The 13,012-nt window shown below is 31.9% G+C and overlaps 1 protein-coding gene across 3 annotated transcripts in view; it reads left to right on the forward strand.

Moving 5' to 3' along the window:
* The window catches only part of DPYD (dihydropyrimidine dehydrogenase), a 943,583-nt gene that overhangs the window by 126,697 nt on the left and 803,874 nt on the right, over window positions 1–13,012 (forward strand). For 2 of the 3 annotated variants that reach the window (XM_037826568.1, XM_037826567.1), the window contains one exon: window positions 9,401–9,483. In XM_037826568.1, the coding sequence (XP_037682496.1) occupies window positions 9,401–9,483 (83 nt within the window). Of the gene's footprint in view, window positions 1–4,393; window positions 4,497–9,400; window positions 9,484–13,012 lie in introns of all 3 variants that reach the window. The other variant, XM_037826569.1, reaches the window with a different exon arrangement.

Consider the following 13,012-nt stretch of genomic DNA (forward strand, 5'->3'; position numbering starts at 1 on the left):
AAACCAGTTGTGTTTTTTTTTTTTTTTTTTTTTTTTTTTGGATGCTTAGTTTCCAATTTCTACTTTAATTGCTGCCAAAATCTGAACACTTGGGAATTTAATTGCTCATTATATTTGTCATAGTGGTGTCACAGAACCAAATAAAGACTGTTGCATGCAAAATATTTTTGGATATTAAGTTGGTCTAAATGTGTATATTGGATTCCTTTTTTATTCCTTCCTTATAAAGTATAGCAGAACTGGACAGAAATAAGATATAGTCCTGCAGTGGGTGCAGCTACAGAGCTTGTACTCCATTTGACTCACCTAGTAAAGTATTTTCAATCTAGTCCAGTATCTAAATTTAACTACAAACTCTTAGAGGAGGACCTTAATTCAGTACATTTTTATATGTCCTTCAGTTTATTCTTTAGAAGCAGTCTTGTGTAGAGTTTGAGGCTGGCTCTGGGGCTCTGCTTTATTCCTTACTAGCTGTAAGACCTTGGGTAAATTATCTGATTTCCCTGTGTGTCCTCCTTTGTAAAATAGGGATACTGATTGTATACATCTCAAATGCTTGTTGCACAGATTAAATGGGTAAAGCTGCTAGAGGAGTGCCTAACCCAGATTAAACACTCAGTGTTAGCTTTTTTAATCTAATTTATCTTTATATTAAACCCAAACCCATAAAATTATATAACTTGGCTGTTGACATGAATTTCTGGTTTCCTACTTATTAACTTGGGCTAACCTTTGATGTTGTAGCAAATGGAATGGTCAGTGCTAAATTCTATTTCTTTCATGACCTTCAATTTTTCTTGTATTTTCCTACTTGTCTTGCTCCATGATGTTTAGGCCAGTAGTCCTGTTTCTTGTTCCAGTGCTTTAATACCAGCCAATGATTTTTCTTTTCTTTTTTTTTAAATGCATTTTTATTGAAACATTTATTCACATAACATACAATCCTCCAAAGTGTACAGTTGTTCATAGTATCATCATAGAGTTGTACAGTCATCACCACAATCAATCTTTGAACATTTTTATTACTCCAAAAAATAAAATTAAAATTAAAATAACAAATAACATCCAAAACATTCCATTTCCCTCCTCTTCCATTGTTCATTTAGTTATTTACTTTTTTAACACTCATTCATTGTTTTGTTTTTTAACTTTATCAAAAAATTAAAAAACAATAAAAAAATCAACTTTTCAAACCAAACCAAACCAAAACAAAGGTATGAGAAAAAGCAAATAACCTAAAATAACTACATTGCTTCCAACATGTTTCTGCCATACCCCAAGAAAATCAACAAACCATTACCAAAGGAATAAGAAAAACAAATAACCTAAAATAGCTACATTGCTGTGAACTTGTTCCTGACATACCCCCCAAAAATTAACAAACCATAGTCATTCCTGAGCATTCCCATAACAGTAAGTTTACCCTCCATGACTTATCTGTTCTTATTAGATTGTTGTTCCCCCTTCACTATTCACTGTCTATTGCTAGGTCCCCTACGTTCTACAATATAAACCATTTATTTTACATTCTTCACAGATTTCACATTAGTGACAACATACAATATCTCTCTTTTTGTGGCCAATGATTTTTCTTGTTCTTATGCTTGCCTTTATTTTCCTTGTTTGCTACAAAAACATGCATTATGTTATTTCTGCTGTGACAGCTGCACCTTTCCATGTGATTATCTCGGTCAAAGGAAATTAGGAAACACTTGAAGGGTGATTCAAGCAAGATAACATCACAAGCAAGATAACATCACAAGCAACATAACATTTTGAAATTATTACAAAACTCCTTGTTTCTGGAATGTAACTCCCCTACTGTCTTACCCATTCCTAAATAGTCCTACACTCATATATAGAATACCCTAAAGTGAATAACATATTGAGATGTTTTTGAATGGAATTTTTCTCAGATTCATACCTGTGTGAACTAGATTGAGAACAGACTTTGATGGGAGGCTTTTTGGCTCCATTTTACCTATAGTTGCCTTTAATCTTAGGTAAATGTTATTGATGGTAGTCATGACAATGAATCCTGTTTGTCCCTTACCCAATGAGACTCTGATGCTTAATTTTGTTTGTAGAGGGGATGAGCAGATAAAAGATGTTAGTTAATTGAGATGTTTATCCCATTAAAGCAGAAGACTAATATTTGTATTAGAAATCAAGCCATGTATCTCTTCTTTGGTACTTTTTTATATTGTTCTGAAAAAAAAAATCTTAAATTTGATTTTCATTTCAGGATCTAGAAATGTTTTTTCAAGGTAACATTTGAACTGTTTAAATGCTTGCAATAATTACTAGTTTCTTTCATTGTTCCATTGGTTGCAATAAGCTTTACACAGGCTCAGGGAGTGTAAAACATGGAACGTATTCTTTCTTCTTCTGTTATTCAACCTAATCTTCATTTTAGGTTCCCATTCCACCTAAAGGCAAAATATGTAATTTTAACAACTTAGATAAAGTCACTACTAACATTGAGGCATCTTCTCATTAAAATGGAGAAATACCTTCAAGGCTCTTGGGTGCTTGGGAACACTCAGCTAACTCAGAAATTTGTCTCTTCTGAATTCCTGGAGCCATAGAGAGCTCACTGGAGCTATTTCAGTCCCTCTGTGTTCAACTTTTCCCTCTTTTGTATCCAAGAGAGTATTTTCATCTCTGTGGCTGAAAAAACTAGATCAGCCAAGTAGTCTTCCAAAGCTATTGTTTATGCTATGGCTAGATCTTAAGAAAATAAAAACCTAATAGTTTTATTTATTGGATGCTTTATTTATTTTTCTTTTAATATCTTCTATGAATTTCAGTCATACAGGCCAACATAAAGTTTAAAATTACAGTAGGGTTCAAGAGGAGGAGAAAGGTAATGAGGAATTTCAGGGACCAAAGAAAACAAACAAACAAAATGACATAGATGCTTTCTTTACACTCTCAATCCATCATATTGATAGACAGAAAAGGATATAAATGCATTATAATAGTAACATCCAGACCAGTTTGATAATTTTAAAAATATAAATCTGAGACAGTAAAAGTTCTTCAAGAATCCTGTTTTTAAAAGGCTGTTTCCACATGGATTTTAACAAAAAATCATATCAACTTTCATTTTTGGAAGGATTTAGAAACATTTATTTTTTGTTTTTGTTTATTAAATTTTATTATACAGTTTTTCCAAAGGGACTGCAAGTACAAATATTGGGATGACAAGAGATTTTGAGGTTACCATTTTGTACCTGCTTTTGATTCTAAGCTAGTTGTTGCACTGTTGTGGCAGGCTGTGTTAAATCTTTGCTGTCTGGTACTTTCCTTTATCATGGGCACTATAGCTCCAGCCTAGAGAATAACTTTAAATGGTTAAACTGAGATCTTAAAATTCTCTTTCAATTACAGTAGTGTAATTATCATCCCCTTTCATTGGTACTAACAGTTAAATCACACATTTCTTGTAGCAGTGTGGGTTTTAAGGACAGTAGCCTAAGTCAAAACAGTTGTTTTAGAATCAGAAGATTAAGATACGGTATTGTTTGACTTTGTTCATCTCTGTCGGTAAATACAAGGTTTTAAAAGTTTTCTTAGAAGCTAAACAAACAAAAAATATCTAGCCAGATGCCCAGCAAAGAGATACATATGCATATTTCAAATTTTTCAAATTGGAGATTTATGAGAAATATATCCCTGCCAATTAACCAAAAATATTTATTGCCACATCTGATTTATAAATTATCTGTAGGGAAGCATCAAATTAAAGATAGGTGTTGTTTTCCAGATGGAGAGTCAGCTCTCTAAAGTTTGAAAAAATAGGCCAGAAAACTTTCTTATATTTTAAAATTTAAATGCAAGGCTACTGACAGTGATCCACCGAAATTGATGGGGATGGGTTTATGGCACACACTGTCTACCTAGTTGCAGGAAAATGGTAAGTATAATTATATGAACATAGAGAAAATATACATTATTTTCCATTAATTGTTAAATTAATGAACAAAAGTAAAATTTAGTGAGAAACCCTGAGTTTGAGTGCTGATTCTGCCACTGATCATAGTAGCCACATCCTTTGTGCATTTTAGGTGAAATCAATTTGAATTATATGACAAATTAGTTAAAATGAATAATCTCAAATCCCAATCAATGATTTTTTTTCTTTCTTAAGGCTTTTTAAGCTTTTAATTTATTTTCATCTATTTGTGTCCTATGGTTATAATGGAATTAGCACACAAATAAAAACAAAAGAAATTAGTTAAATAAATTATAGCATATAGATAGCCTGTGAAAGAAGGGAGCCGACTCCATCTCTCTGTTCCTGCAAGAAGTTCTTTATTGGCTTTTTAGCACAGGATTACATAGCATAAGCATTCTTTGGGCTACGTAATTGTTTTTCCCGTTTCCCCAGGCAACTGTGTTTGTTCTGAAATCACAAGACTAGCATGTTTACAGTCTTCGGATGCAAGCTTGAGGACAACAGTAATCTCAGGGAATGATCTCTTCTGAACCAGGTGGGAAAGCAGGGGCACGGAAGGCGCCCAGGATCATTCTCTAACTTAACTGCCTGCCGTCAGGTGCACAATGCCTTGGCACCTGCCCCCAGGCCCACAGTGCCTTGGTGCCTGCCTTCAGGCACACAATTCTTTGGCCTTCTCCCAGCCTGGTGCCTGCCTTCAGGCATCCAATGCTTAGGGAGTGGCCTCCCTGACTAACTTGCCAAGCCAGGGAACCTTCCGTGCCTCCACAATAGCTGTGGAATATTATGCAACATTAAAAATTGTAAAGGGAAGTATGTTTAGAACCATGGAAAGATATTGGTCATATACTGCAAAGTTTTAAAATATGAAAGTTAAAAACAATGCATTACAAATATACCTACTTGTGTTTGGGTCTTTCCAGGTAAGTTTGCAGACTAAGTGGCATTGTATAAAAATTGATAATATTAAGATACGTTGTAGAATAAATACGGCAAATAATTGTCATTACGTGGTTTTATATTCTTTTACTACTTTGTGTCCATCCTAATATCTCTTTCTGGGTATGCAAAAGTAAGGAAAACAAACTGTTGATTTGGAAACATCTTTTTTGGACACATTGAAATCTGAAAACTTTTGTGATCTCATTGCCAAATTATCCATAGGAGGCATAAGTCTTAATTGGCAAAATGCATATTTAATAAAGAAAAAGGAGACATCTTGAAAAAAGTCAAGGCCTGTTTTTATTAAATTTTTAATAATATTTATTTTTATTGTATTCTACTTTACAAAAAGAGCAAATTCAACATAGAAAACACAGATATTTCCAAAAACTTTTAAATCTCACTTATGTATGAATAATGTTGATGTGAAAAAGAAATATAAGCCCATAACAGAAAATTTGGAAGAAGGAAAAGGGAACCTCGTATTTCTTCAATATTCTGTGATAATCTGACTTTGCTTGTTTGGTTTCCATAATAGTAATCACATCATATACCATATATGCTTTTATAGTATCTCTAAAAAAAAGTGTTGTCATTTTCTAACTACTGAAAATTTAGAACATTTTTTCCTATTTTACACTGTTATAAAAATGCTTCAGTGAACATCTTTGAGCATACAGCTCTTTTTAGAAATTATATCTATATAAATATTTGAAAAGGCACTGTAATCTATAAATTGTTATACACGTCTAAGATGTAAAATTTTTGTTTGTTCCTCTTTTTTTCTTGCTGACTTCTGATATTAAGGGAAAAGAGAAAGGAAACTCTAATTTGTAGTCTGGAGGCCCAGGGTCTAAGTGAATGTAATTAGTTTTTATTCTTGAATGATTTAAACAATGTTCCTTGAAGTCCCTTCTAAAATCCAAAGAATTTTGTTCGTCATCCTGGCAATTGTGATTGTAAAAATGCCATCATTCAAAATTACTCACTATTAGAGAGAAAAAAGTTTATAGTTTAGTTAACCAATACCAAAAGCTTTTGAGGATAAGTTAGAGTTACAGCTTGAGAACAGAATATTGATAGTTATTAAAAAAAAAAAAGTTTTTTTGCTAACATTTATTGTTTACTCTGTCAATACTTTGAAGTGCTTTATATTCATTTTTTTATTTTAACTTTAATGAGGACAATTATATTATGGTTTCTTAACTAATTCAAACCCTATTTTTTTTTAATTCAGTTTTGTTTGAATACATTCACACACCATACAGTCATCCATGGTATACAATCAACTGTCCACAGTATGATCACATAGTTATGTGTTCATCACCACAATCTATCTCTGAACATTTTCCTTACATCAGAAAGAACCAGAACAAGAATAAAAAATAAAAATGAAAAAAGAACACCCAAACCATTTGTCCTTTAGTTTTTATACCCATTTTTCTACTCATCCATACACTAGAGGGGTGTGATCCACAAGGTCTTCACAATCACACTGTCACGCCTTGTAATCTACATTATTATATAATCGTCTTCAGGAGTCCAGACTGCTGGGTTGGAGTATGTCAAACCCTATTTTTAATACTTTTCATTGCATCATAATTACATACAGAGAAGTATATGTTTATAAACATTCATTTCATGAATTTTCCCAAAGTGAATTAAACAGTGCCTAGGGAGATCGCCTTGTACCTCTTCTAGTCATTGTATTGATCTCTGTAGTTTTATAGTAAGTTTTGAAATCAGAAAGTTTGCATTCTCCAATTTTGTTCTTTTTTCAAAAGTGTTTTGGCTATTCTGGGCCTCTTGAATTGCCATATAATTTTATAATCAGCTTTTTAAAAAATGCAAAAAACAGTCAGCTAGGATTTAGATTAGGATTGCACTGAATTTGTAGATCAATTCAGGGAGTATTACCATCTTAATTTTGTCTTCCAATCCATGAAGATGGGATGTCTTTCCATTTATTTAGGTGTTCTTAAGTTTTTTTCAATGATGTTTTGTACTTTTCAGTATACAAGTCTAACACTTTTGTTTAATCTGTTCCTATTATTTTATTCTTTCTGACATTACTGAAAATGTAATTCTTTCTGATGTTTCATTTTTTAGATCATTCATTATAGTTTTGCCTATCTTTGAATTTAATTTAAAAAGACCAATTTTGTGTATGTGCTCCTTTGCATGTAACTTCTTTTGCTTAACATTATGTCTGCATGTGCATCCTTGTTACTGCATGTAACTGAAGTTAATTTATTCTCATTACTATGTAGATTTCTGTTAGGTGAATTTATCACAATTTATTTATATATTCTATCCTGATGTATATCCAGCTTGTTTTCAGTTTAGGGCTTATTTAAATATGTTGCTATGAATATTCTTCTATGTTACTTTTGTTGAACATATTGCACATTTGTTTTTGGTTTATTCTAGATGTGGAACTTCCAGATAATAGGATATACCCAAATGTTCAGCTTTTTAATGTACTATCAAATAACTTTCCAAAATGGTTGTAGCAATTAACACTTTCATCAATGGTGTGTGACTGTTCCAGCTGTTTTTTATACTTCATTTTTAAAAGAACACTTTGTGTGGTCTTTTTTATTTTGACATTTTCTTATTATGGCTTTAATTTGCATTTTCTGAGTAACTAATGAAGTTGAGCATCTTTTTCAATTGGGTATTTGGATGTGCTCTTTTTATAGTGTTTTACGTGTCTTTTGCCTGTCTGTCCATTTGATTGTCTTTTTTCATATTGATTTGCAGTAGGTCTTTATTTATTGTGGATATAAGTAATTGACGTATGGTGATGCTGACACAAGTATAGCAAATAAACCAGTGGGACAGTATAGACACCAGAAAGAAATTTCCATATATATAGTGACTTGATTTATGTAAAAGAAGACTGCTTTGCAGTGGGTAAATGACAGCCTTTTCAACAAACAGAACTGATTTATTTGATTACCTATATCACATGACCCCCTCTTTCATACCATACAAAAATATCAATCCCAGATGGGTTGTAGATCTAAATTTAAATAATAAAGCTTTCTGAGGAAAACATGAGAGAGTATTTTAACATTCCTGAGAAAGACAAAGACATCTTAAACAGGACACAAATGCCCTGTTTAAATATAAATTTAAAGAAAATGATAAATTGGGCCTCATTAAAATTAAGAATTTCACTTTAGGAAACAACACTACTAAGAAAATGAAAAGATAAAACACAGAGCAGGAGAAGATATTTGCAGTGCATGTATTCAACAAAGGATTTTTGTTCAGAATTCACATGATTTTAAATCCATTTTGGTAATTTTCAAGATGTTCATTATATAAGCACATCCATAACTATTTGTTAAAAAGACCTTTGCCTTAATTTGAATTTTTAAAAATTAAGGTAAAATAGTGGTTACAATAAATTGTAAATCAAGTAATTTTTACAAATCTATAAATTATTAATTCATATGCTCTAATTTTTTAATATACATCATATTTACAACTTGAGAATAGGAAGAACCCATTGATAGTTAAAATGAATGTTTTTATTTAGTTTTTCTGTTTGTTAAATTAATTAAAACACTAAATCCAATTATTTTTTTACCTGGTTATCACTAAATTCTTTGTGAATTCTAGTGTGCCAAAAGACTCATAAGAATATTTTTGTAGACTAAAATTTAATCCCACATATTATGTTTTAAAAACTTATTAAGGCCATGCAAAATTAAGTCAATTGTAAATATAGAGTTATATTTAGAATTGCAGAAATTTAAAAAAGTTATTTTTAGAAAAATCAATCCAGTAGTGCTATTATGTTTGCTGGAATATAGCAACATGTATGAAGTTAAATTGTTTATGGCATATTTATTCAATATTATTATTTTTTAAGAGCCTAAGTTAATGCCATTTATTTTAAGAATTGGATTTATCTTCAAATAATCATATATACAATTGTAAATATCATGTATACCACTGTAGTTATTTAAATATAAAATTCTGATTGTATAAATTTTGAAAGTTTTATTATTTTTTATAACTGGGCTAAATATTTCCATCTCAGTAAATGTTAATTTATTTTGGACTAGATACTCATCATATACAGTTTATTGTGGTTTACAACTTCAATGCTTTACAACTTCCTCTTTTGAATTTAATATAAATTTAATATATTCTGATACACTTGAAATTATTTTGGAGAACTAATTTTTACACCTCAAAACTCTAGAAGCTGTATCATGTTTATATAATAATCATTTTCTTCTAATTACCCCACTTTGAGAAATTGATAAAAAGATTTGCATGACAGCTGTATCTTAGGACGTTTTTATTTTGTTACTGCTGAGTTCACACTGTCAATTTTAATGAATCCTACCCAATTAAAGTGGTGTGCATATTTTTCATGAGTCCATAATCAATATAATCAATTATATGTTTATAAAACCAGATAGATGTAATTTTGACTCAGAATTTGTGGGACTAATGTAATTTTTTAATGTATTGCAGAATTGTGAGAAGCTAGAGAATAATTTTGATGACATCAAGCACACGACTCTTGGTGAACGAGGAGCTCTCCGAGAAGCAATGAGGTAAGTCTGGGTCACCATAGCAACAGTCACAGATGTGGTAAAGAAAAAGTCATTCTTCATTATTGGGGGAACAAATGAGTTCATTGCCACCATTCAGCTCTGTTCTCTAAGGTATTAATTTGTCAGTGGAGAGACTTCCCTTGAGGCTGTACTTTGGTTTAGATGCTGCATAAATGTTAAGCCTCAGTGCACAGTAAAAAATGTAAATGTTTAATTTGTTACTTAAAATGCTTAAGGGGTGTCTTGTTTTATATTTATACTAAGCTGTGTGATTGAATGAAAATATTGTTCATCTAAATTCTGCATATATATATAAATAAACATTGTACAGTGGTGCTTTAACTGAGTAGTGTTTCCTCCTAATTAATATTTAATTAAAAAAGAGGTACTTAAATTTTCTTCTTCCATTAGATTTTATATATTACAGTATTTTAAAAAATGATTTACATTTTTAGGCTATTATAAAGCATATAGATTAACTTTTTTCAAATACAGTTGTCTATAATGAGCCTAATCCTGTTTTCTTTTCACTTTTTTTAGCATTACTATTTCTGAATGTTTCTCAGAATTCCCCCCAAATTTGATGCCTTTTTAAATAAGTTTTAGAGAAGCAGTCTTTAAACCCTGTTGCTCAGAATTAAGGAAGCCTTTTTAACACACATTTAAAATGTGTCAGGAATAAAACTCACTATTTTTAGAGCTAGAAAACAGCAACAAATGATATTAATTATAGAAGCTCTGAGCTTGAACCTTCAAGTGGGATATTTTCCTTTATCTTTGTGAAGAAATCATGCTTTTACCTTTATTTAGTCTATGAAACTAAAATTGAATTTTAAAATATATTTTCTTCTACCTTAATACTTATTTTTTAAATCTGAAGTCAAGACTTAAAAGCATTTAAAATAAGAGAAAGGAAAGACCAAACAGTCTTTCTGGAAGGGTAGCTAAGACTTGGTTTTGTTATTGCTAGCACACAGTTACCATATACCTTAGTTTAGAAGCTGCTTTCATTTAGTAACCACCCTTTTACCATGCAAGCAGCAGGGGAAAGTAATTAAATTTAATAGACGCTGCCCTCATTTTGAAGCCACTTCTATTTAAAACCACAGGGGGAGGTAATTAAATTTAATGGAAACAGTAGCTTCTACACAAAGATACATGGTACTTCTGTATAGATGATTATGATGTCACAAAAAGAGGAATAATATATTACTAGAACTGAGAAATTACCAGCTGGAGCAAGTGAGCCTGTTTTATTGTTACCGTCTTTACTAATAAAAAAGAGGGAGAAATAAAAGTAAATACGCAATAGAGAATTTGTATCTATATAAAATGCAGACATTCTCAGAAACTTTACACTATTGTAAATAATCAATTAAAAATAAGGTGTAAAATATATTTTGAAAAAAATGCAAAAATTATGAATTAACTCTTATTTTTCAGTATAGTCTTTATCCTTTACATAAAGCTACCACTGTTTTAAATGAATGCATCAGTGTTTGTACATGCTTATTATAATAATTTTAAATATATTAAAAGTGCCTACCAATATTTATTTAGTAAGCTACCATTATTCTCTGTAGTTTTATATCTGTTCATTTTGAAGTAAACACACAGACACACAGGAAGACAAAGAGAATGCAACTCTCAAGCTTTGAATGAAAGAACTGAAAGCCAAAAAACATAGACAGAAGGAATTGTAAAGTGGCAATGTGAATGGAAATGGCTGTGAGTGAGGGAAATATAATGACTGAAGGAAGAACGTGTAAAAAGGATAGGAAATTTAAAATCAAGAAAAAAACAAATTGAATTGAATTATGGGAGAATTATGTATGAAGAGATTATTACAGTCTGCCAAATTTTGTAGTACTTACCATTTTAGAGTATGCCAGGATATCTTGCTTTTAAAAAAAGTAGTGATGAATTGATGGGAAAAACAAGTATACATAGTTAAGTAAACTCTCAAACACCCATTCTATGAAATAAAGCAGCAGTCCAGATACATTTAAACTACTTAATCACATGGCTGTGAAATGCACTTTGTTTACATAGATGGCATTTTTATACACACACACACACATACATATACACATTACTGGTAATGTTTGGATTCTCTAAACACAAATCACCTAGCAGTAAATAGCATTCAACAGTTTAGTATAGTGAGCCAGGGTTTTTTGGTTGGTTGGTTTGCTCATTTGTTTTGTTTTGTTTTGTTTTGCTTTGGAAAATGTAACAGGAGCTCATTCTTTTAAAAGTGGGTATATGGGAACAAATAAAAGCTATATTGCAATGTGACTGAGTATTCTTGAAGGGAAAAAAATGATTGCTTTCTTATCTATGATCAATTTTTGCCTTATATAAAGGGTGGATGGATCAAAGAAAACTGTGGAGAGGATGAGAAATTTGATCTAGGCCTTGAGTAATGGATGGTTTTGCAGGTCAAAGTAATAGCACAGAGTAAAGGCACGGAGGGTTGAAGGTGCAAGATGCATTCCAGGGACAGCAAGTGGTCTGATGTGATGACAGATATTTTTAAGTGTTTTTGAATGTGTGTTCTCCCAAAAAGTCACATAGGCAGATTTTTTCTGTCAGTAACACTTCATTATAACCATTGAATTCTTGGTGGAAATGGAGTAGGATGAGGTTGACAGGGATGGCTGGGGTAATTCAGAATCTCCGGGAAGGGTAAGGAGCAGTGTGAGACAGGTATGAAAAATTTTCCAAAAGCCTCAGTTAGTATAGGGACTGGTCACTGGAGGCTGGCTAGAAATGTGTTTATTAATGCATTCTAGAGGCCAATTACACATGAAAGTATAGTGCATCATAAAAATTTTAAATTATTTGGGGGATTCATTATAGTTTTTATGGAAGCAAGTGAAAGGAATGAATGTGTAAATTATAAATATAATTTTATAGCTCTGTAGAGTTGGAGTAGAGGAAGAAGGTACAGTGTAGGAATGCATGTGATCATTCAGTCATCTATTAAATATTGTGTTTCTGTAATATGTCAGATAATGAAGTTAAAGGTATGTATGAAATAGTCTCTGCTATCAAAGAGCAACAGTCTAATGGAAGAAACAGATCTGAAAATCAAGTGCTTGATTACGATGACCTATAGTCCTGGTTCTGGAGTCTTGTCTGTGGCTTCAAAACTTCTTGGTAACTTTCTTCTTCATCCACTGGTGTACCATAGCTTGGTTATGGGAGCATCACCTTCTCTCACTAGCTTGACGTCTGACCCTCAGGCTCCTCTAGGTGCCTATGATAGTGTTCTTGTCCTAATTATGTCTAACCTGTAGAAGAGAGCAGAACAGGAGTGCATCTGAAGGTTGGCAGTGTGTGGCTGCTGTGGGGGGGACTTTCACCAAGTTGGTTACCTCCTTACTTATTAAGGTTCTATTATTTTTATGAGTTTCAAACAGAAAAGAAGCTCTGCTGCCTCATCCGGTCTCTCTTCCTCTCCAGTCTTGGCCATTGTACTGTTGATCCTGTTTCTTGGTCAATATCCCACATCATGAATCATTTT

This window comes from Choloepus didactylus, chromosome 2 (genome assembly GCF_015220235.1).
Source record: "Choloepus didactylus isolate mChoDid1 chromosome 2, mChoDid1.pri, whole genome shotgun sequence".
Lineage (NCBI taxonomy): Eukaryota > Metazoa > Chordata > Mammalia > Pilosa > Megalonychidae > Choloepus > Choloepus didactylus.